This window comes from Lampris incognitus, chromosome 4 (assembly GCF_029633865.1).
Source record: "Lampris incognitus isolate fLamInc1 chromosome 4, fLamInc1.hap2, whole genome shotgun sequence".
In the NCBI taxonomy this organism is placed as follows: Eukaryota; Metazoa; Chordata; class Actinopteri; order Lampriformes; family Lampridae; genus Lampris; species Lampris incognitus.
The window spans coordinates 21,794,488-21,819,976 of record NC_079214.1 but is presented as its reverse complement, the minus strand read 5'-3'; the positions used below and the strand labels follow the sequence as shown (position 1 = coordinate 21,819,976).

General features: G+C 41.2%; 1 protein-coding gene across 1 annotated transcript in view; it reads right to left on the bottom strand.

The window, feature by feature from the left end:
• Positions 1 to 3: 3 nt before the first annotated feature.
• bbox1 (butyrobetaine (gamma), 2-oxoglutarate dioxygenase (gamma-butyrobetaine hydroxylase) 1) overlaps positions 4 to 25,489 on the bottom strand; it is a 39,745-nt gene continuing 14,259 nt past the window's right edge. Inside the window, exons 4-8 of the mRNA XM_056278409.1 lie at positions 4,746 to 4,944; positions 3,796 to 3,901; positions 3,393 to 3,589; positions 2,776 to 2,942; positions 4 to 2,406 (exon numbers count right to left, since the gene is read on the bottom strand). Coding sequence (XP_056134384.1) covers positions 2,246 to 2,406; positions 2,776 to 2,942; positions 3,393 to 3,589; positions 3,796 to 3,901; positions 4,746 to 4,944 — 830 coding nt within the window. The 3' untranslated portion in view covers positions 4 to 2,245. The remainder of the gene's footprint in view (positions 2,407 to 2,775; positions 2,943 to 3,392; positions 3,590 to 3,795; positions 3,902 to 4,745; positions 4,945 to 25,489) is intronic.

Here is a 25,489-nt window from a genome sequence, read left to right as displayed (position 1 = left end):
GGGTCACTTCAAAGTCACTTTATGGGTTATTTTTCCACACAAGTAGACATAAAGAAATCCTTTTTGGTTGCAAGCTTTGAGTCGTCAAGCCCTTGAATAAGTTCTCCAAATGCTAAGGAGCTCAGGTGACATGGCAGGAAAAAAAACAAATTTTCTTCATTACTACCACATCCAGCAAAGCAATTTGATTTTATCGTAAGTGCATTTTCCTTGAGCTTGAAAACATGCATAAAGCACAGAAGTAAAACAAATGCCTGAATAAAAAGATATTTTAAAGAATGACAACCTACGTATGTGGGAGTTTAAACAAGTCAGAGATAACATTGTGAACACTCAAAATATCATCCGTTGAAGTCTCACAAAGTTAATACTATAACAAGTAACAGTTTTAATACCCAGATATCAGCTGACTGTCAGACCCATAGATAGTAAACAAGACTCAAGTCATGAAAAGCAAATTAATTTACATTGACTAGAAGAGCTCCCACAGGTCCAAGGCCAGACTGGTAGACTTCAGATTTAAGAACACTTCTCAGTATATAAAACTATACCTACCAACCTTACGTTTAATAGCTAAGATCTTGAGTCTTACCCAATTGTTTTCTCTCTGAAAAAAAAAAAATCAAACCAACATATTGAAAAATTCCTTACATGTCCTCACCATAATACCAAGCACCTATAAAAATCAAACGTACTAAACTCAGCATCAGTTCTCGTGTCTCAGAAGGACATCGAGTTCAGCATGAAGTGGCTGACCCAAATCTAAGAGATGGTGAGGTACACAAAGTTGCATTGAATAGTTAACAGGTAATAGGGTGTGTGGAACAAGTACAGTACCTGGTTTTACAGCACTCAAAGCATTCTCTGGGGGAACCAACACTGGATAGTATATAGGACGATCGTATATTGATTATTCAGAATATTAGAAATGAAAACGAATGTAGCTTCAAATCAATGGACTCCAACTTATAAAGGCACATCCTTATGCCATCACAGCCATGGGTCATGGCACCGAAATGACATTTGAATTTGGCAAAATTTAATGGAATTATCAAACAAAGCAGGTGTGGTCGGGGTTGGATTAATTACACATGGAACCATGGATTTGGGTGAAAAACCCGATTGGCACTCATTCGGTCAAAACCTGTAAATACACAGTATAGTACACACGACATTATGATAATAATGTAACGTTTACACCATGGACTTGACAGTAAAATGAAAAGCTGTACTGTATCAGATAGATAAAATATGACACCCGTTTACTGATCTAATAATCCCTGTTTTGTTTTCTGAGATCGAAATGATTTTTCAATACATAAACGTGATACAATCAGAATTAGGGATGCCCGCAAATAATCGACCCATGGATGTCCGTTGTTTACCTACACTGATCTTATGTTGACATTTCTTAATAAAAAAGTATTTGCTGATATAACCCATTGTTTCTGTGCTACTTGAGTTTTATCTGGCCTTTTGAGTTTCTGTCCAAGTGGAACTGGTTTACTGGCCATGAAACTGATGATAAATACGTTGGTTTTGCTACATATGCCATATCAATGGGACTGTGTAAAGTAAATCAGCTGACATTTTTTGTGTGTTAATTTGATTGAATGTCAATTAGGGAAAATCTTTTTAATAGGCATCCCCAATTTGAAACTTCTGTAAACAGTAGCGTGGCCTATTCTAAAACAGAGGTAGCAAGACATTATTAAGATTTTAGTCAAACATTAAGAGCATATTAAATTTAAGTATTTTTATGACTTCCTTAAGGCAATGGACACGGTACGTGTCACAAAAGTTAAACCTGAGATCAGGGAGCGTTACTCTAACTACGTAGTGATGGGATATCATGTTAGTATGCTGCCATAGTAATACCTATGGAGGGGACATCATATAAAACAAAAAAAAGAGTATTTAACTTAATCTTACAAAACGTTGCAATGAACAAACATAGTATGTTCATTTGTAGCTTTGACTATCATTTTGTTCATTTGTCAGTTGACACTATGCCAAGGGCCCAAAAACCCTTATTGTGGGGGGAAAAAAAGTTCTCAAAATCATTCAAACATTATTTTACTCTTGGTTATTCAGGTCAGAGACTTTACCTCTTGACCCTTCTTTTAGAAGTTACTTTTGCACTTTGCCCACTGTCATCTTAACTTTAAGGACAAACCATTAGCTTAACGCTCAGAGCCATGCCATGTCATACAGTTTCCTTTAAATGCCGTAAGGCTCCACGGGCTTATCTGTCTCCGTGGACAGACTTGCGGAGTAGTCGAAGGCGAGACATGACTTCATCCCAGTCAAGGTAGGCACCCTCCAGGTGCCGCAGTTTGTCTGGGGAGCTGGTGTAGTGCCTCCGCCCATGGAGCAAACGCCAGTTATCAAAAGTTATCAAATCCCCTACAGAGAGAAATCACACAGACAATCATGCCACTATAGGTAAAGGAGCAGTTGCACATGAAATGCTCTTTATATCGTATTGTCCCTGTCCCCAGGGGGGTCAAAGTTCAGGATTTGCAATTGAATCCTATTTTAAAACTTTGCTTGAGGATGACTCAACAGAGGATGCTTGCAGATGCTTGAATCTGGGTCCCTCGGCAAAGTCCAATCTCAGGTTTTACCGTAATTGTAAAATGTCATTACTCTATTTCTAGCAATTATTTGGTGCATCAGTCCCTTTGCCAAAATGATGATGGTTTAAAGAGGTTTGCATTCAAACTCTAACCACGAGTTATTCTGTTTGAGCATTGAGCTCAATAACACACTGACCTGATTCCATTCGGTAGGTGGCCACATTCTCTGGCCGATTCATGATGTCTACAAAGGCTTTGAGCGCTCGATAGAAGGGCTGAACCTGATGTAAGGGGAGGTCCAGCACAGAATCTCTAGTGGCATTGTTATAATTTATCCTTGAGACTCGACCCTCGTAGTCCACACTGCACAAATCGAAAAGAGACACATTGGCAGCTGTCAGGTTTCATTGTTAGTTTATCTTAAATGAAATTATTTTGCTTAAGAGTTAACGCCATGTACGTTTTGAAAAGTCTTGTTCATTCAATTTCTCAGAATCACCTTTACTTTTAGTTTCTTCTGTAGTTGTATTTAAATGTAATAACTAATATGAACACCAGATGGCAGTCTCTTCCAGTTTTATACAATCACGTAATCAAATGACCTGCTATGTCTCGCTTTAAAATGCATGTAATTTTGATTGTTAGTATTATGTGTCTGAATCTTGTTTATATACATGAAGACAGTGTGAATGTAGTGGATGTGCTGGATGTAAATCCTGTTCCCAGGTCATACCCGCCTCAACACAACCACACACCTACTCCACATCAACTTTTACCTGTCTTTACATTTGGTGGGCGCGGACTCCAACTTACTCAATGATGCGGTTCTTTGACTGCACCAAGAAGTCACAGTAGTCTGTCCCCGTGTCGGTGAAGTCTGCTCGGCAGGAGGTGAGGATCTGGAAGGCCTCTGGGTCTTCTATTTGCAGCTTCTCAGCCATATGGAAGCCATCCACAACCTGGCTCTCCCCTCCTTTGACAGCCGGGCTCAGGCAGTGCAGAAACTGCACCTGCAAGAGGCCAACACATGCCATACAATGCTTGTTTTACAACACTCAGGACACCAAGCCAAATTCACATACCATTCACACACCAGTTCCTTGCAATAATTATTGTAAGGAAATGGTACGTATTCGATTATAACTGAATATGTAACTGTTTCTTTTTTAACACAAAATGATAGTCTTAATGGACCACTGAATTCAAAGTTACTCACTCCAGGTGGGAAGTGCAATGCAGGGTAATCTGTATGGAGGCTGAGCATCCCAGAGGTGTAAGCGACATTGTTTGCCATAGGTTTGTCCTGGACCTGCCATGTGTGCCTAGAGAAGAGGAGAGTGTTGACGAATCATCTTTGGTATTTTCTTTTTTCGAATTTGAACTTATTTTCAGAGACTCTGATGCACAGATTAAGCTTTAAAGAGAAAAAGATAAGAAGAATTTCACTGCTCCTGGAAGGGGACTAGAACTGGTTCAGAGGAGTGCTTACACTTTAGTTTTCAATAGTAAGAGTTCATTGTGATGCAGTGACGGTACTGCAATAATGAGGAAAAGTTAGTTTCCATTTTCTATGCAGGCGTGCGTTGTTCAGATGCATTTCTTGTGTTCTAGCCCAGGTCATAAAACAGTCTGGCACTGCTAAACACGCGTCTTTAACTTAGGTTCGCAGTATTTTGCTTCCACTTGTATGAGCTCATCTGCTGGGAGGAAAGGCTTTGTTTTCCAAACCCCCGTTATGATTGAGTGCACCAGGTAATTCCTCTCTTAAAAAAAAAAAAAAAGCAGCTGGAATGCTTTTAGGTTGTTTTTGTAGCTCTCTGTCCCGGAGCAATCATCACCGTGATAACTCAACTGCTGAGTTTAAGTTCACCTTAACCCAAGGTGAGAGAGCTGAAAGCCTGGGTTTATTCATCACAAATCCTGGTTGATCTAGGATCTTCCGGAAATGGTTTGTAAATAAAGATTTTTGTTTTTGTTTTTTTTTGTTTTGGTTTAGCGTTGCTTTGGTCCTAACCTTGGTGAATACGTACGCCTGGGGCTCTGCTCTGTTATATTATCAACATCATATTTTTCCACAGTTCTAGATTTAATAGGGAATTTAAGTATAAAATGGCAGCTTGGCTAAGAATGAATGGAACAAAATGTATAAATGTTGTGGTATCTCACCCATAGAAAGTGAGTCTCAGATAGCCAATCCTCTCACTCAATCTGGCCACCTGGCCTTGCTCCAAAGGAGCCCCCTTCAGGTAGACAATGCCAACACGGCGAAGTGCCAAGAGCCAGGCCAGAGCTGCCTTATCATCGTGGAGAATGTCCTGGAAACTGGCTGTGGGAATATGCAGCGAGGAATCCCAGTAAAGGCGTTCTGCAAAGAGTAGGAGGAGATAGGAGTTGTTTATGTAATCGATCGGTACATACAGTAAATAAACCAATCATAAACCAAAATATGCAAAAGACATGCCAGCTGAGTGCCGACATTTGCAATTTTTGAGACGCATGTATTCCATTGCACTAGATGGACACTGGAGGTTTTGGCAATCCAAAGAAAAGTACACCCACATTCTTCCGCGTTTCGATACAGCTGATAATAAAAAGAACGGAGCGACTCCAACATGGGCACAATACAGGATGACTGACACTTTTTACATTACTAACCAGTGCAGGCAGGAATCTTCTCTCACCTGCCACTCACAACTCCTTTACTTTTGCTCATATTTTCCACCATGTTGGCAACAACGGTACATATTCAGGCCAAGACAGGTTCATCTGCCATGCCAAGGTGAAGGATGCTAAGACAAGCACAAACATGAGCATGCAACGTTTTGAAGTAGGTAATCAATGATGGGCACACAGAAGCCTTACTGAATGCAGCTGACAATTTCCACAAACATCCTTTCCACAAACATCCTATACAACCCCCGGGGGTTGTATAGGATTTCGCTCAAAACTGTAAAATTTGCCACTACATGCAATGGGCTCAGCACCTCAAGATGAGTAAATTCCTGAAATCTGACTGGTTATAGGTCTGATTATGAGACAGACTGTCCGTTAGACAGATGGTTGGTCAGACAGACAGTCTGAGAGTGGAAAAAATCCTCCCACTGCTCTCCACCCAACTGGCTCAACTTCTTTTTCCATGGAGGCTCTTGCCTGTGACTCCTGCAGAAACAGCTGCTAAGCACATTTGGGGGAGGGTGTATGTGTGTGTGTGTATTGAGGAGGTATGAGGGGTTGTTACAACAAAATGTGTGGTGTGATGTACATGGCTCTTTATTTCTTCTTATTTTTTAACAACGGTCAAAACTGATGCGCCACAAAGGGGCAGCAGAATCAAGAATTATAAGGTTGGAAATTGTATGGGGAAGGACCGACAAGCTTCCTGTCTGAATCCAGATCAATGACAGATGAGGTCTCAAAATGTGGATGTGAGAAATCACCCGCGTCAGGTGTTCATGGTAAAGGCCCCATAGATTAATGGCTGTAAGCAACTCAAACTGGCGGAGCGTGCTGACTCATCAGCTTGTTGTTCATTTTCAGCAGACCTGTCTGTGACAGAAACGCACAAAGGAGAAGACAAAGAGACCTCTCACATGTAGCATCAGTCAGAAACACATCGACACTCACAACTCACAAAACTTCCAAGGTGTTGCCACAAACAACAAGTTACTGTCAGGACCCATGTCAGGGTCAAAGACCCCCCGCTTGTTAAAACTTGTCAAGACTGTTGGGATATACTTGTGAGAAAGGTAACGATGCAGTAAACTCCTCAAGTTCCTGAAGGTGACTAAAGAAAACAAAGGCTGAGAGTGAGGAACTGGAGCAAGGGGCAAGTTTGAATGTTTCAATAACCACTCGTGAAACTGGACCTGCATGTCTCGGGTGCGGGAGCTGTTTCAGCTCAGCAGTTTCAGATGCCGCATATAGGAAAGCCACAGCACAAGCTGCAGAGAGTACGGGGAACACCAGAGGAGATTTAGCTGCACTTCGGCTGTAAATAGGATCTTGGTCATTTCTCACGAAGAACTGAACTCTGCACCAACACTGGCCTTTTCCGAGTCATTTCCGACGTGCACATGGCTTGCTTAACTTTAAAAGCTTATCAGGTGAAGACCAGAAGGTTGGGGAGAGTTGGTCCGGAACAAATATGCTAAAGTACAAACAGGTACCCATCACACGTACAGCTATACATTTACTCTATGTCTACTTAACAGTGAACTGAGTGAACTGAAAGCTAAAAAAGAGGGGAAGCTGACTGTTCCACTCTTCATGAAATATTGGGAGGCTGAGAAGTCATGGAAATTTCAGAGACTCCTCTGATGATTAAGGCTTTAAGACTGCCTTAATTGGCAGTGACATTAGCCTGCAGAGAACATACAGTACAAGTGATAGGAACAATCAGAGGGAATGAAGCCAGACCAGCTCTTCAGTTGGTGGTTGGGTAAGAGAGTCCTTCAGCGACTGGGCCGAGCAGTAAGGTTCAGAAGTGACAGCGTCCAGAATGTTCTGCTCTTATTGGCATGTAATGCTCGGCACACTCTTACTCACCAAATGCAAATCACCACACCGATTTCCTGGAACAGCCTGTGCTGCTGCAGAGTCAATCAGAGATTAGTCTCACTCGCTCACATAGGTTCTAGCCACAGCCAACAGTGATACAACACCAGACTGTGTGTGTTTCCTAACATGCATTTGTGTGTGTGTGTGTGAGGAAATGGGGAGAGGGAGAATCGACACGTAAGTGACAGAGGCTTGGGTTTCTCAAAGACGTTTAAATGAAAGTCAATGGGGAGCCTGTGCTTGAGGGGACACATTTGACAGGCTGACAAGATAGAATATGTGCATAATCCCTTTCCTGTTTCCTCTAGCTATTGGTCTGCTGTAGTGACTTTTCCAGACCAAAAAACCTGAAGGCATGGCTCCTGTGGCTGGCAGGCAGCTCATGGCAGTTTGGACATCCCTCTGTGTGCTCTGTTTAAGCTGGAAGGCTGCGTTACTTTCCTCTGCAGCTGGGAGTCCTTTCAAAACTCTGTTATCCAAGGAGCTTTGTTTGACTTAGTTAAGTTTTATCACAGAGCTTGGACTAACTTCCTTCAATGGGTCATCAGTGGAATGTGCAATAGAGAGCTTGGAGACAGAAAAAAATACGCACCCTTTAAAAGGACAATGAGCTCTGCCAACACCAAAATCCACTTTTTTAACATATTATCAGTGTTTAATAAATCAACTAAGAACCGAAGCTTTAAACAGTATTCAGTCCTCAAACTCTATGAGTGTAATGAAGAGAAGGGCGGACAGCCAAAGGGCGCCGGTAACCGAATGTCAGGTACTACCAATGTGCCCCTGGGTCAAGGCATTTCAACCCAACTGCCCCAAGCGGTGTTGTTCTGCTCCCATTCTGGCAACATAGGCAGCAATATTAATGAATTTCCATTGTGACAGATGGATCAATAAAGTATAACTTTACTTATTTCCTTTGAGGATTTGTTTTATTCAATAAAAATAAAGAGAAAAATAAAGATTTGTTTTACCCGTTTAATATTCATCTCAGCACTCGTTGCTCTCTTCACTTCTTTGCACTATTTGTATCCTGTTTACAGTTTACAGAAATGGTTCCACCTGTATATAGTCATTCCTTATATATATATATTCCTGAAGCTATCATACTATGTTATACTATGTTATATTATATTCTCCATCCATTATATTATATTATATTATATTATATCAAGATTATGTCTGAGGATACAAGTATATTCCTGAAGATTGTTGTGTTGTTATTCTTTGTAAGTACATTGAGAGCCAATAAACCGGAGACAAATTCCTTGTATGTGTAAGCATACTTGACCAAATAAAGCTGATTCTGATGCCTCTGGCTATTGTAAAAATGTTGTAAAAAAAAATTCATGAGCAGGAAAAGCAAAGCTCATATTAATACGAATACCAACGATCTTAATATAGCACTGCCCCCCCACCCAAGAAAAAAAAAAAAACAAGCTGAACAAACAGAAAAAAAAACTGATATTTGGTATAAAGCAGCTGCAAACATCTGGGTTAAACCATACCAGCTGTAGGGAATTTGTCATACTTTATAACCATTGGGGCTCATTCATCAGTCATTCGTACGTACAAATTTGTTCTTACACACCCATGGAAATTTTTTTTTTTTTAGTTCTCAAGATTGTCTGACAGTCGGTTGCAAAGCCTGATAGATAGTTGTAACTCCTTCCCACTAACATCTATTGTCTACCTCAGCAACAAGCAATCAACCAGGCTTCCAAAGACATCAGTGTTAGCCAACTGGTGTCTAAATTCAGGGGTTACCCAGGTTGTAAGCTGGCCTCTGAGACAAACTTCAGGGCTAAAAAATCCCATGGGCGTGTAAGAACACATTTGTACGTATGAATGAATGACTGATGAAAAAGGTCCAAATGCAACTACATTAAGTGTCAAATCAACTGGTACTAATTTGCAACACTAAACTTGAAACTCAAGTCCATTTTTTTTCTGTCAAATTGGTGTTAAACACTTTACACACGGAGTAATAACCTTTTGATAGATCGTTTGTTTTGTGTTATCTGAGTTAACAATAAGCCTGGAATGAGTAGCCCAAATTATCATTGAACACCCATTTGAAAGCTTTTCATTCATTGTGAGTGTATTAAATAGAAAAGTAAAAGGCAGCCAGCATTAAAAAAAACCATAGCATAACATATTGACACAACAAACCCTAACCTTAACCCAACCCTCTCCAAAGAAATCATGACATAGTTTACACCAGCCCCCAAAATCCAAACATGTAGAAATTTGAGAGAAAAAAAATGTAATTGGGAATTCATACCCACATTTAGTCAACAATTAGCGTGTGCTTGTTTATAAATCTCCCAGAGTAAAACAAACCACTGTAGCACTGTGTTCCCACCAGCCTCCAAAACGTTCAACAAAAATACCTTTTATTTACCAAACAGACCCGAATGACACAGAGACCAACCACTACCTTCCTGGTTTATAAAAGACAGAGTGAACAGTGTTCTCACTTGGACACCCTAACAGGCCTCTAGACCCAATTCCAACCTCAACACTGCAAACTGCAGACTCCACTGGGCTTTCTGGAGATTAGTCAGATTGTGTCTATTTGCCAATTTATACTCAACCCTTCCAATTCTACTGGAAGTAGCAGAGAGCAGCCCTATTAGCTGGGGAAATGAGAAATTTCATCACAATCATGACTTAGTTTTCTAAACAGATGGATGAAACGAACAGAAAATGTGCCCTAGAGTAGGCAAAGTGGGTGGGAGGGTAGCAAATTTGTTTATAAAATGCAACAAATTAATTTATAAAGATACAGCTGATGTGGTGCTAGTTTGTCTGTTGAGATGTGAAAGAACAATTCTTTTTGACAGTTATTCTCTACTGATTAATCTGCAACTGTCCTCAAGGGCCCAATTATTTCTACACTTCGGGTGTGAAAAAGTGAAGTTACTGCATTGATGTGAAATTACTGCAGTCACAGCTTTCTTTCTAAATTCCTCAAACTGCTCGATGACACAGCTGATAAAGCAGGGGGGAAAGTATAGGCATGCACATGTATGTGAGCACGTGAGTGGAAAGTTCATTCCGCTGCTGGCAATCGATGTGGCCGCTGATGGGGAGGCAGTTCGGAGAAGAGATACTTATATTTCCATTGATGTAGGGCTCCAGTCATGTTTCCAGTGTCTTTTTTTTTCTGCTAAAAGGGAGGAGTGATGACATAGTGCCACAGGAGCACATAGATCCAGGAGAGGAAAAGGAGGTTCAATTCAGACCAGATGGGGAAGGGAAAACACTACCCAGACAGGGAATCAACAAATCAGCTGCTACTTGGTTCAGCTTGAGCCAATTAGGACCTGCATAAGAAAATACTTTGACCAGTCATTTTGGTTTAAAGGTCAGGCAGATTATCATAACAGTCTTAATCAAATGAACAGCAAAATGAGAATCAGGTATTCAAGATTAGATTCAAGTGGACGCAATGTGAAAATGGCGATAATACACAGGGTGTCTGATAATGTACCACACACTACGCCCGCAAACCTCTATACGGTTCCTCGAAAATATGAAATGCCACTGAGGGTCCCAAAGGACCACATAGTCTACATAAAAGACCATATAGTAAATCCCAAACCATCTCAAAGTTCCCAAAGATAAACAACAAAGTACCAAAAAGTGTGCTACCCACCAACTGAACTACAATCGGCACCAAAATGAGTGTCAAAAGCACCTGAGGTTACCCAAAGTATGACCAAGTGCACTACAAACTACATGGTGTGCCACACGGTACTGTAAAGCACCTTGAATAGATACTCTGGTGCACAGTAGGGGTTGACTGATGGTGTTTTTTTTCTGGGCCGATACAGATACAGATTAGTAACCAAGGAGATCGATAACTGATATACCGTTGCAGTAAAAATGAAAATCTCGGTGCCAAAATTTAGAACAACACAAACTCCGACACAAAACTTTGTTGAAATACCTTTAAGCATATGTTTAATTAACAGAACTTTTCATTATCTTAAAACAAAAAGTGCAGGGAGCTTCCAGCAGCAAGAAATAACAATGTAGCCTATCCATTTTTTTTTTTTTGCTAGGCAGCTGGCTAAACTATGGATCAACAAATGAACGTGTTGATGTTTGCATTAAACTTAGCTCTACGAGACTCAACACTAACCTACATTATTATGACCATTGGCTACCTATCTAACTAAAATAGGAGTCTGTCTGTCCGTCCGTCCGTCCGTCCGTCTGTCTGTCTTAGGGTTGCCCCTCTATGTGGAGAAATAAGGGACATGCCCCAAACTCCCCACCCCCTGATGTGAGTCCTACATTCACCCCCTGATGATGCCATGATTTTTTGGGAATCCAATAGGCCTATACACACGGTTTGAAGTGCTTTATTTGAAGACAAAATAACAAAAGCACTTCAATTACAAGTTCAACAAAAATATTTGTATTATACTCTGGAATACTGATTGGTTTGACACAAACAAGACTAAAACATCACAAACATACCATTGAGTCCATTCCAAACCGGGGGGGGCTAAGAGTACATCTGTCACCATCTTACAATGATTTGACTGCAACTATTCCTTAATCCTCTGTGAATAGTAGTACACATGGCCATTGTTACTCTAGTTAATGGTCATGGCAATTTGCATATGAAACCAATCGTTTCCAGTCGCTATGCCACTGTGCTGTTTATAAGGGTGGGGATACCTGCATTCAGTTGAGACTGAAGAGGTCACTTAGATGAGTGATGAAAAGTTTCTCCCAATAAACGTTGTGTCCAGATGAACTGATTCAACTTTCTCTGACAGCATGTTTGGTTTCCCCGATGTACAAGTCATGGGAATCCTTCCGGCTCTTAACAGTGTATACTATATTGCTCTGTTTGTGCCAGCGGACCTGATTCTTGGGGTAGACCAATTTCTGGTGCAGTGTTTTGGGGTTTGAAGAAAGTGCGACGTGGTGTTTGGAAAATACCCACTCAACTGTTCTGACACTCCTGTCACAGACGGAATCACCACTAGTTTACACTAGGCAGCTGTTTTCCTTCTCCTCTCTTCAGTTGGCTGGTGCACTGTTTGGGCGTCTTCCTGTCTTTGACAAATGCCCAGTTAAGATAATCACAGTTCCCATGGAGTCAACAAGTGGAAACATGAGCGAAGCCACTCTGCCACTGCAACCCACATTGTGGTCAGAGGAAGAATTACACCCGTATTCCTTCGCGTGTCGAGTGTGAAGTTTGGATGAACGGGCACTGCACTATGTACTACTACTTTTGGCTGCTCCTGTTAGAGGTTGCCACAGGGGATCATCCATTTCCATCTCTTCCTGTCTTCTGCATCTTATTCTGTCACACCAGCCACCTGCATGTCCTCACTCACCACATCCATAAACCTCCTCTTTGACCTTCTGACCTTCTCTATACTTCTCCATCAACATTCTCATAGCAAACATCACATCTGTAGTGCTCGTTTGTGGCATGAAACCATACTGCTGCTCACTAATCGTCACCTCTCTCTTAACCTAGCTTCTATTACTCTTTCCTTTATCTTCATGCTGTGGCTGATCAACATTATACCTCTGTAGCTGCTACAATTCTGCACATCGCCCTTATTCTTGAAAATCGGTATCAGTATGCTTCTTCTCCACTCCTCATGCATCCTCTCACTTTCCAAGATTGTGTTAAACAATCTAGTTAAAAACTCCACTGTCATCTCTCCTAAACATCTCCATGCCTCCACAGGTATGTCATCTGGACCAACTGCCTTTCCACTCTTCATCCTCTTCATAGTTGCCCTCATTTCCTCCTTGCTAATCCACTGCACCTCCTGATTCACTATCCCCACATCATTCAACCTTCTCTCTCTCTCCTTTTCTTCATTTATCAGCCCCTCAAAGTACTCCTTCCACCTTCCCAACACACTCTCCTCACTTGTCAGCACATTTCCATCTCTATCCTTGATCGCTCTAACCTGCTGCACATCCTTCCCAGCACAGTCCTTCTGTCTAGCTAATCAGCACAAGTCCTTTTCTCCTTCCTTAGTGTCTAACCTCTCATACAACTCACCATACGCCTTTTACTTTCTTTGCCACCTCACTCTTCGCTTTACGCTGGATCTCCTTGTACACCCGTCTACTTTCTTCATCTCTCAGACTATCCCACTTCTTTGCCAACCTCTTCCTCTGTACACTTTGCTGTACTTCCTCATTCCACCACCAAGTCTCATGTCTTCCTTCCTCTGTCCAGATGACACACCAATACCTTTCCTAGCTGTCTCCCTCACTATTTCTGCAGTGCTTGCCCAGCCATTCAGCAAATCTTCACTACCACCCAGTGCCTGTCTTAACTCTCAACTCCCTGACCTCCTCCCCCTACCGTTATTACTATTGTTGCTGCAGTGTTGAGGAGCCGAAACACAATAATTTTACTCTCTTGTACTTGTATCATAAGATGTAACAAATAATCTTGAATCTTGATATGCCACACAACAGTCTTCTTTCTTCAATTTTCACCTTCATTCTCTTCTTTTTCTTGGTCTCCAACGTCATCCTACAGACCACCATCCGATACGGCCTAGCTATGTTCTCCCCTGTCACTATCTTGCAGTCTCCAATACCTTTCAGATCATGCCTGCTACATAAGATATAGTCCGCCTGTGTACACTTTCCTCCATTTTTATGTCACCCTGTGTTCCTCCTTCTTCTTGAAATACACTATATGGACAAAAGTATTGGGACACCTGGCCATTATACCTACAGGAGCTTTTATGACATCCCATTCTAAATCCATATGCATTAATATAGAGTTGGTCCCCCCGTTTGCAGCTATAACAGCTTCCACTCTTCTGGGAAGGCTTTCCACAAGATTTTGGGGTGTGTCTGTGGGAATTTTTGCCCATTCACCCAGAAGAGCATTTGTGAGGTCAGGCACTGATGTTGGATGAGAAGACCTGGCTCGCAATCTCCTTTCTAGTTTATCCCAAAGGTGTTCGATGGGGTTGAGGTCAGGGCTCTGTGCGGGCCAGTCAAGTTCTTCCACACCAAACTCACCCAACCATGTCTTAATGGACCTTGCTTTGTGCACTGGGGCACAGTCATGACGGAACAGAAAAGGGCCCTCCCCAAACTGTTCCCACAAAGTTGGAAGCATAGAATTGTCCAAAATGTCTTGGTATGCTGAAGCATTAAGATTTCCCTTCACTGGAACTAAAGGGCCTAGCCCAGCCCTGGGAAAACAACCCCATACCATTATCCCTCCTCCATCAAACTTTACAGTTGGCACAATGCAGTCAGGCAGGTAACGTTCTCCTGGCATCTGCCAAACCCAGACTCATCCATCAGACTGCCAGACAGAGAAGCGTGATTCGTCACTCCACAGAACACGTTTCCACTGCTCCAGAGTCCAGTGGCAGCGTGCTTTACAGCACTCCATCCGACGCTTGGCATTGTGCTTGGTGATGTAAGGCTTGCATGCAGCTGCTCGGCCATGGAAACCCATTCCATGAAGCTCCCGGTGCAGTTTTTGGGCTAATGTTAATGCCAGAGGAAGTTTGGAATTCTGGTTACTGAGTCAACAGAGCGTTGATGACTTTTACGCGCTATGCGCCTTAGCACTCGTTGACCCCGCTGTGTGACTTCACGTGGTGTGCCACTTCATGGCTGAGTTTCTGTTGTTCCTAAATGCTTCCACTTTTCAATAATACCACTTACAGTTGACCGTGGAATATCTAGCAGGGAAGAAATTTCACAAACTGACTTATTGCAAAGGTGGAATCCTATGACAGTACCACGCTTGAATTCACTGAGCTTTTCAGAACAACCCATTCTTTCAGTGTTTGTAAATGCAGACTGCATGGCTAGCTGCTTGATTTTATACACCTGTGGCAATGGGTCTGAATGAAACACCTGAATTCAATGATTAAGAGGTGTGTCCCAATACTTTTGTCCATATAGTGTATGTATTCACCACAGCCATTTCCATCCTTTCTGCAAAATCACCATCATCTGTCCATTTACATTCCTCTCCTTGACACCACACCTACCCATCACCTCTGTTCCCTTCACCAACATACCCATTGAAGTCCGCTCCAATCACCACTCTCTCCTCTTTGGGTACACTCTCCACCACTACATCCAACTCACTCCAGAATTCTTCTTTCTCTTCCATCTCACACCCAACTTGTGGGGCATATGTGCTGATAACATTCATCAACACACCTTCGATTTCCAGCTTCATACTCATCACTCTGTCCAACACTCTCATCACCTCCAACACACCCTTGATATACTCTTCCTTCAGAATTACCCCTACCCCATTTCTCCTCTCATTCACACCATGGTAGAAGGGTCTGAACCCTCCTCCAATGCTCCTGGCCTTACTCCCCTTCCACTTGGTCTCTTGCACACACAGTATATCTACCTTCCTTCTCTCCATCATATCAGCCAGCTCTCTCCCTTTACCAGTCATAATGCCAACATTCAAAATTACGACTTTCACCTCTACACTCTTACCCTTCCTCCTCTTCTACTGCCTCCGCACATGCCTTCCCCCTCTTCTTCTCCTTCGCCCAACAGTAGCATAGTTTCCATTGGCACACTGCTGGTTAACAGTACCTGTGGTGGTCGTTGGTAACCCGGGCCTTGACCGATCCGGTGTGGAAATCTGATTTATGATCCGCATATTTGATTTGGCAAAGATTTTATGCCAGACGCCCTTCCTGATGCAACCCTCCCCATTTATCCGGGCTTGGGACCAGTATACTAGTGCGTAATGATCATCCAAAAAAAAAAAAAAAACGAAAAAAAAAAAAAACGAAAAAAAAACCCAACCCGTGCTGTATTAAAAACAAAGTCTATTTTCCCCGTTATACTCCTTCCTATTGGCTAATTAAATATACTGCTCTTGGTTTATACAGCACTGAATGGTTTAGGGCTGAAATACATTTCTGATGTTCTGCTATGCTATGAACCATCCAGATCTCTCAGATCATCTGGGACAGGTCTGCTTTCTGTCCTCAATGTCAAAACTAAACATGGAGGCAGCTTCCAGTTTTTATGCACCACATATCTAGAACAAACTCCCAGAAAACTGCAGGTCTGCTGCAACTCTCAGTTCTTCTAAATCAAGGCTGAACACTTTCCTGTTTGTGCTGCCTTTTATTAAATCAAATTTGAAGCTTTTGATTATCATCTTAGACTTCACTGTAAATGTTATCTATCTTTTTTTATGTCTTTTATTGCCTCATGTTGCTTTTTCATTTTGTCTTGATGCCTTTTGTTTTATATATTGCCTTGTTGCTGGAATGGGCTACACAAATTAATTTGCCCTTCCTTGCCTATACTGAACTGTGCAGCGACACACATGGACCTTGATATACTTGATGTACTTAGTGTGCTTGGAGTACAGGGATAGCATCTGCTAGCAAAATATATGATAGCTGGAATGCCATGAACATGATGGAGACATGTAGCAACTCTCACATTATTCTTGCACATTTTCAGATGTGTCTGATATGGGCTACTCATGTTTGTCGTCTTTATTTTGTGCAAATCTCAGTTTTCACTTTACCGTACTGTCTTTGTTTTGTCATTTTCAAAGAAGTCAGTTAAAAATATGAGCAGTGAAATGAGCCAAATTACCCATTCCTATTAAATATACGTATATGTCAAGAGTGTAAGATGGGGTATCTGAGATGACGACACAGATTGAACACCAAAAGCACTTGGTAAAGCACTGGAGAAAGGCACCAACAGTTCTATTAGTCACTGACAAGCCAATCCAGATAAGATGCGTCCATGAGCCAACAAACCATCGTCAGTCTCCATGGTGTGAGGTGAAAGGTTCAGTCTGCACATACCAGCAAAAAAGGACATGTCATTAGTCGTGGCAATTCCAAAATTCCCACAATCAGTTTACTCCCCTATAGTGATAACTAAAAGCAGTAACAATTTAAGTGAAGCTTGTAAGAGTGAAAGTAAGTTAGATGTTTGATACAAATGTATCAGGGAATGTACAATATAAGTTGACCATTACTGTACATTATCCTCATTTACCTTAAATATGACCATTACAGGAAGGTTATCGTTGATATCAGCGAGTGACTGTTATGCATTACATAAACCTGGTAGTAGATTCAACAGTCAAACTCACTGTAACACAAAACCACTTCTATCAGATGAACCCAAATACACAGCTTTTTAATTTTTTAAAATTTTATATCTCTCTACCCCCCCCCCCACACACACACAGGGTGTTATGCTACAGTGTTATGCTACTGTTAGCCTGGGGCACAAGAGCCATTAGGACCATTTACTGGGCAAATGGCTCTATTGATAGGCCACACACTTGCAAAATTAATGGAAGAAAATTATATTAAACCTATTTTTCCGCTCTGCTGTGATCATTTTGCTTTTCATACGGAAAGACACTGCGATGAAAGCCAAAAGCTAATAAAGGCAAAGCCGATAACAAGAAAAAGCCAGTTGAATGAAGCGGTTATACAACAGACAGCGAGCCTCTAGGGCAGAATGAATTCAACTTCCTGACTACACACAAACATGTACCCCAGGGCGACAGGGTTTGTTTGGTTTCATGGAACCAAGCGCAGGCAGCAGTGAGCTTATGTTTGGTAGGAACATGAAGATCTTTTCCTGACCCTAGACCTAAATCGTTATTCCATATGGCAGAGACAGGAGGAGGTCTGAATAAAATGCTCCAGTATTTCAAACTCAGCATTGCTGGGAAGGTCTCCTGCTGTAAGTAATTTAACATGAGGATGGTCCATGCTTTATCTGTGGATTTCGGTTTATACATTTGAGAGCAACATATTTGAGAGCAGGCAGTTACATGCTACTTGTGCGCTACTTATATATATATATATATATATATATATATATATATATATATATATATATACACTACCGTTCAAAAGTTTGGGATCACCCAAACAATTTTGTGTTTTCCATGAAAAGTCACACTTATTCACCACCATATGTAGTGAAATGAATAGAAAATAGAGTCAAGACATTGACAAGGTTAGAAATAATGATTTGTATTTGAAATAAGATTTTTTTTACATCAAACTTTGCTTTCGTCAAAGAATCCTCCATTTGCAGCAATTACAGCATTGCAGACCTTTGGCATTCTAGCTGTTAATTTGTTGAGGTAATCTGGAGAAATTGCACCCCACGCTTCCAGAAGCAGCTCCCACAAGTTGGATTGGTTGGATGGGCACTTCTTTGAGCAGATTGAGTTTCTGGAGCATCACATTTGTGGGGTCAATTAAACGCTCAAAATGGCCAGAAAAAGAGAACTTTCATCTGAAACTCGACAGTCTATTCTTGTTCTTAGAAATGAAGGCTATTCCATGCGAGAAATTGCTAAGAAATTGAAGATTTCCTACACCGGTGTGTACTACTCCCTTCAGAGGACAGCACAAACAGGCTCTAACCAGAGTAGAAAAAGAAGTGGGAGGCCGCGTTGCACAACTGAGCAAGAAGATAAGTACATTAGAGTCTCTAGTTTGAGAAACAGACGCCTCACAGGTCCCCAACTGGCATCTTCATTAAATAGTACCTGTTAGAGCCTGTTTGTGCTGTCCTCTGAAGGGAGTAGTACACACCGGTGTAGGAAATCTTCAATTTCTTAGCAATTTCTCGCATGGAATAGCCTTCATTTCTAAGAACAAGAATAGACTGTCGAGTTTCAGATGAAAGTTCTCTTTTTCTGGCCATTTTGAGCGTTTAATTGACCCCACAAATGTGATGCTCCAGAAACTCAATCTGCTCAAAGAAGTGCCCATCCAACCAATCCAACTTGTGGGAGCTGCTTCTGGAAGAGTGGGGTGCAATTTCTCCAGATTACCTCAACAAATTAACAGCTAGAATGCCAAAGGTCTGCAATGCTGTAATTGCTGCAAATGGAGGATTCTTTGACGAAAGCAAAGTTTGATGTAAAAAAAATCTTATTTCAAATACAAATCATTATTTCTAACCTTGTCAATGTCTTGACTCTATTTTCTATTCATTTCACAACATATGGTGGTGAATAAGTGTGACTTTTCATGGAAAACACAAAATTGTTTGGGTGATCCCAAACTTTTGAACGGTAGTGTATATATATATATATATATGGAAAATCCTTGCAAAGCGCAATGCATATTCAATTAGTGACAAAAGACGTAACCTGTGCTTGGCAGAAAAGTATTTTATTATCTGCAGACCTGATACCTGATATGTCTACCTTGAATAGTAGAAACGAATTAGCCACCAGCTGTAGACACCGAAAAAAATATCTCCTTTGTTACTACAAGTAAAATGTCTTTATTATTCTCTCACCCCCCCCCATTAGATGATACACATGGCATTTATTAGATTTTTTTTTCATATTTTAACTGCCTGCCCTTCCAGCTGTGCCCCAACACCACCCCCACTATATGATAGACATAAATTACCCCATTTGACGTTACTTTGTTATATTTTAAATGTAGGCTATTTCAGCAGTGCCCTGGTCATTTAAATGCTTTTTCAATACAAGCCCTAGCCCCTTACCCCATTGGTTGTAATGTTTTCTACCCCACCATTGGTTGCGGGCCATCGTAACTACCTACCCCATTGGTTGTAATCGTTCAAATGTTTTCTCCTCTCATTGGTTGCTGTCCACCGAAATTAGGAGCGTGACGCGGGGCAACGTAAACTGTGTGTTTTTCTTTGTTGATTCACATTAGCAGCTGATGAGTGCGTGACGCATGAAACAAGCTTATACTGCTATGTATTAAACGTTTTTTTCCTACACATATATATATATTCAACCACAGCTAACTGAATATCAACACGAAGTACTTTCTCATTGGGGAAGAAATGTAGTGAGTCATTTAGGGTAAACCATATTTACTGAGAATGAGGTGAAATGGAATTCATCAGCTAATTGATTTATTCACTAAACTGACCTGAACCCACATCTGGCACAACAGTTAATCTACTGGGGCAAAGCTGATGGATGGCATGAGAGCTGGATTCCTCTACACCCTAAAAACACATCTTGAAAACTAGTATGCTTTTGACAGCACATATGGCATTCACTATTTTGTTGTTGTTGGCTTGTTAAACTAAATTCAGTGCCCCGCACATTTTGCACAGTTTTACACACAGACTCTAGGTTCTCTGGGAAATAAAAAAAGAACATGAGAAAGTACTTGTTCCACAAATTATACTGACACCACCACTGCTTAAGTGGTCCATCTATGGTTGAAACAGCAGAAGTAAATAAAAAAAAATCTCTCCCAGACGTGAGACAAAAAAGAAGTATAAAGAGGACTCATGCATTCGGAGAAGCATCCCCAGAGCTCTTATTATCATATTGACCTCGCTGTGCCCTGCATGTGCAACACTTTCACTGCTGAGAAAGCTTTACAGGCGGGCCTGGACCTGTAAACTATAGGCATACGCTGCATGAAAAAGGAAACAGATCCTAACTGCGGACTAGCTCTCAGTGAGTTGACGTCATGGTGAGAGAGAGGGTGAGGATATGAACAAAACCCTCAGAAATGAACATTATCCATCATCCGTCCGAGTCCTCTGCAGTATTTTTCGAAATTTCAGGCTGGCACTCAGGAGGACATAATTAAATCCAGAGATATCTGTGTCCATGTGTGTGCGTGTGTGTGTGTGTGTGTGTGTGTGTGTGTGTGTGTGTGTGTGTGTGTGTGTGAGTGCAATAGGAACAGACGGACTATTAACTTAGCTCTGTCTTCTGGGAGCACTCAATCCTGGCTCTGAGTTAGCAGTGGTTGGAAAACAAAATAACTGAACTACAAAGTGTGTGTGTGTGTGTGTGTGTGTGTGTGTGTGTGTGTGTGTGTGTGTGTGTGTCTCTCTCTCTCTGTCTGCGTAATGCTGTGAGGAGATCTCTTTACACTTCAAATACAGGGAAAAAAAGATTTTTGCAGCGCACACACACCCTTTAATCACTCTGGAACAGAGACAAAGCGGGAGCCACTCAGCCCTGTGGGTCCTTCAGGACCACATGTGGACACAAACCTTCGGCAGTCCATCCCCCGCTCCACTGAAATACCTCTACCTTGCACCACTTTCTCCTCTCCAGTCTGACAGATTCTTAAGTGTGCTGGGCTGTTGTAAATGCACTATTCAACACGGTCATATTAAAGGTTACAGGCAAAAAAAAAAACAAAAAAAAAACACAACACAACACAACAAAAAGCAAAAGAGGAATTACCGCTTAGATCAAAATGGGAGTGTCTTTTTTCTCCAACAAAAGGTTTGCCGAACATGCTCACAAATGTTCAATTACGTCACGCTACATAGCCGTGAATGCATTTACATGTGAGCTGTGCCCAGTGCATCCACGGCCTTCTGTTGTGGGCCGCTCAACAATGCAGCTGCAGCAGCTGGTAACAACACACCGTTACTTGCTCAAGAGCCCCTAAACAGCAAATGTTGAAGATGTCAAAAATTATATTATCTTTCTTCAAAGGAGCAGTGATTTTTTTTAAATAAGATACTACGCTGTTATTGTGATTTTCCTTCTCTGAGTTTACTGCTATTTGCTTTTGTTGTATTCAGTCACGTTCTCTGTTGTTCCATAAGACTCCTTGTGAATGCTTCGAAACATTCTATTAGAAAAAAGTATTAATATTATCATTATTATCATCAGTATTGTTGTTGTTGCTATCATTATCGAATAAAAAGACAAAAATCAGTTGCTCTATAAGATGGCAGTCGATGTTACAACATGGCGGGACTGATGAATATGCAGCAAATTGTTGTTGTTGTGTGTGTGTGTGTGTGTGTGTTCATCTGTGTGTGCATGCACACACTACATTTCATTCATGAGTACAGGCACTGTAAAAGCACTAGTAAGAGAAGCAGCCAGGGTCAAAAGGTAATCACTCTGGCAATAAAAAGTAAAATAACAGAAAAACATCCTCAGCATTATTTCTTTTAAATCAAGACGACATGAACAGGATAAAACCCAACCAGGCATTTGTTAAATGCTTTGAATGTACTACCCACTGGCCGAGAACCAAATTTGTCCAAATTGTGCAACATGCACCTCAAAGGGTATTAATCTGCTTAGAGCACAGCCTCTTGCCAAAAAATAATGAAGGGGTTGGCTCTTTTATGTTTGGCATACAAAATGAAAACTTTTTTTTCCACTAGCAATAGTTCTTTGTCCCTGGTAAAACATAAGAAACTAATACTTGAGTCATGGCCCTTCTTCCTTCACAAAGTCAACATGCTATTCATGCCAAGAAATTAGGATCATCCCTAATAATGACCAGGCAAAAGAAAGGCTTTTGCAAATTCAGATACACTTACTGCACAATGATGGACCCACCCACCGACACTTGGTTTTGTCAGGCCATAGTTACTGCCCCAAACAACCTCAAACTATCCCAACACATACCCCAAAACAACCTCAAATTATCCACACATACCCCAATACAACCCCAAACTATTCAAACACAAACCGCAAACAACCCCGGAAACATACCCAGGTCAACTCCCCACAACCTCAAACCATCTAAACATTTACAACGACCTCTAAACTACCCCAGTCATTTCTTATCAAACTGTAGAGTACCAATTTAGCCCAGATGGGGGTGCCATGTATGAAAAACTGGCACGTCTCACATCTCTGCCAAACATAAGTTTCAGATAATTTCTTTGCTTGATGAGATACATCTGTAACACAGGAATGAGGTCTCTCCTTTGTTCTATGAGTTGTAATTTTTGTCTTGCACCTTAATATTTTTTCTGGATGTGCGCACACTTGGTTCCCCTTCTGAAGGATACATTTGTACACATGTTGCTTGGTTTTAAACACGCAAAACCCCACAGCCACTATGAACATCCTCGGCTGGGCCTTTATGAGGATGGCGTTGATGTTGGTCTCCCACTTCAGGTCTTTGGGATTGGTAGTTCCCAGAAACTTGAGGGTCTCCACGGTGAACACTGTGGAAATTACTTCTGTGAAACCCCCCAAAACTAATTCTTGGTTAAAGTGTCTAAAGTACAGCAATTATTCTAAACAGAAACCCAATAATATTGTGCTTTGTATAATGTGCAAAGCCATATTGACATACTAGAGCAGTAACTGTCTTTAACAAAACATAAAAAATAAAAAAAATAAAAAAATCAAGGAACTTGACCGGCATGATTCCAAAGCAGTCTGGCAAGCGTCAATCATCCTAAATTAATTAGCTACAGAAGTTTGTTGTTACTATCTAATTTGATTACGACAAATTGCTATTCTAAGATGCATCAGTCAAAAAGCTGCCTTAGGGCTAGATTTAGCTGGAATACAAATTTCTTCGAGAGGATTTTTTTCAGGTTTAAATCACGTTACAATAAATGCTTTCCCATATTGGAGGTTCTTCGGCCTTTGCATTGATTTTACTGCAGTGATTGCCGCATTGGAGTTTTCGTTGGTGAAGCTTCGCCACTCATCAGAGCGTTTGCTCCAGTAACAGTGAAGAAGATGTTAGGTCAGCAGGTCCTGACAGCTGAATAATAATAATTATTTTTTTTAATCCTCAATGTATTTCACTTGTTTTGTGACCGTGACTCAAACTGTGCTTTCAGGATTTGATAAGCGGCTTCATGTTCCTTACCAAATAGTTTTTGGAAATTTTGAATCTGTTCCATGTCAAAACTGGTTCTTGATACTCGACCCTATACTAGACTGACCATGCAAGACACAGCATATTCTGTCATTGTGTACTATATGATAGCATCACATTCCATGACGGCTGACAACGCCCCCCCCCCCATTTTCCCCTTAATTGTATCTGGCCAATTACCCCACTCTTCCGAGCTGTCCCGGTCACTGCTCCACCCCCTCTGCCAATCCTTCGAGGGCTGCATACTACCACATGCCTCCTCCGACACAGGTGGAGTCACCAGCCGCTTCTTTTCACCTGACAGTGAGGAGTTTTGGCAGGGGGATGTAGTGTGTGGGAGGATCGCACTATTCCCCTCTCCCCCAGTTCCCCCTCCCCCCTGAATAGGCGCCCCAACCGACCAGAGGAGGCGTTAGTGCAGCGACCAGGCCCCTTCCCCCATCCGGCTTTCCACCCGCAGACACGGCCAACTGTGTCTGTAGGGATGCCCGACCAAGCCGGAGGTAATACAAGGATTCAAACATTAATCCCTGTGTTTGTAGGCAATGGAATAGACCGCCACACCACCTGGACGCCAAGACAAACTGGTTTTGAGTTTAATTTGTTTTCGTTTCACATCTGTACCAGCTCACACATTTGTCACCATTGCCTGTACAGCACTCACTACTTTACTGGCCATTTACTAACCTATATCACTGAACTTTCCAAGACTTCCAACTAACATACATGATAAATGAATGTACACAGCTTTCATTTGGGATGGTAAGGTGACAAAAACCACAGTGTGAAAGTGGACTTGGGCAGCTGGCTTGAATTTCCAAGTACACCTAATGGTTTGTTGGCCATTACAGGTTTGTTAAGGTAAGTGGATGGGGCTTAGACTTAAATGTAATGTAAATGCATAGCAAACAGTATTACCCATATTTCAGGATCTCATTGGCACTCCAGATATAGCTACTTTTATGCTAATATATAATTTTGCTTTGAAGCCTTAAATCATATGGAAATCTAATAAAAGCCTTTAAACTTTGAAATGTTTACAATTACAAATTACTTTAGATGAATAAAATACTGATTACAAGAATAAATAGATTAACTACAAAATAGTCAGAATGTATATTCTATAGTATATAATGTATAGTATGATTATTTATGGAGAATGGGATGTTATTGGGATATAGCGCTATATAAGTTTAATTTATTATTATTATTATTGTTATCATATAGAGAATCTAATCTATGGTCTTGTACCAGCCTCATTGTAATTGACAAAGGTTTGGCACATTGTGGCCCTTCTTTTATTTAATATTGTAGCATATCTGCAGTTACATATTAGCTGTGTTTCCTTTAATTGTCAAGCAAATTTCAAGCAAACTTTTGAAATATCGCAAAAAAAGCAACAGTGATGAGAGGGCCTATAGGAGGGAAGTGGAAGATTTAACCGTATGGTGCCATGATAACAACCTCTCTCTACATGTCAATAGGACAAAAAAAAAAATTGTTGACTTTAGAGAGATCAAAGAAAATCCCATTCCTATTTTTATCAATTGGTCATCTGTTGAAATTGCGGACAGTTTTACACATCACAGATACCCTCACATGGTCTCTCAACACCAACTTCATCCTGAAGAAGGCACAGAAGAGACTGCAGTTTCTGAGGCGTTTCTAGAGTTTTGGTATGAGTACCAAAACTCAAACTCTTAGGGAACTTTTATCATAGTATCATTGGGA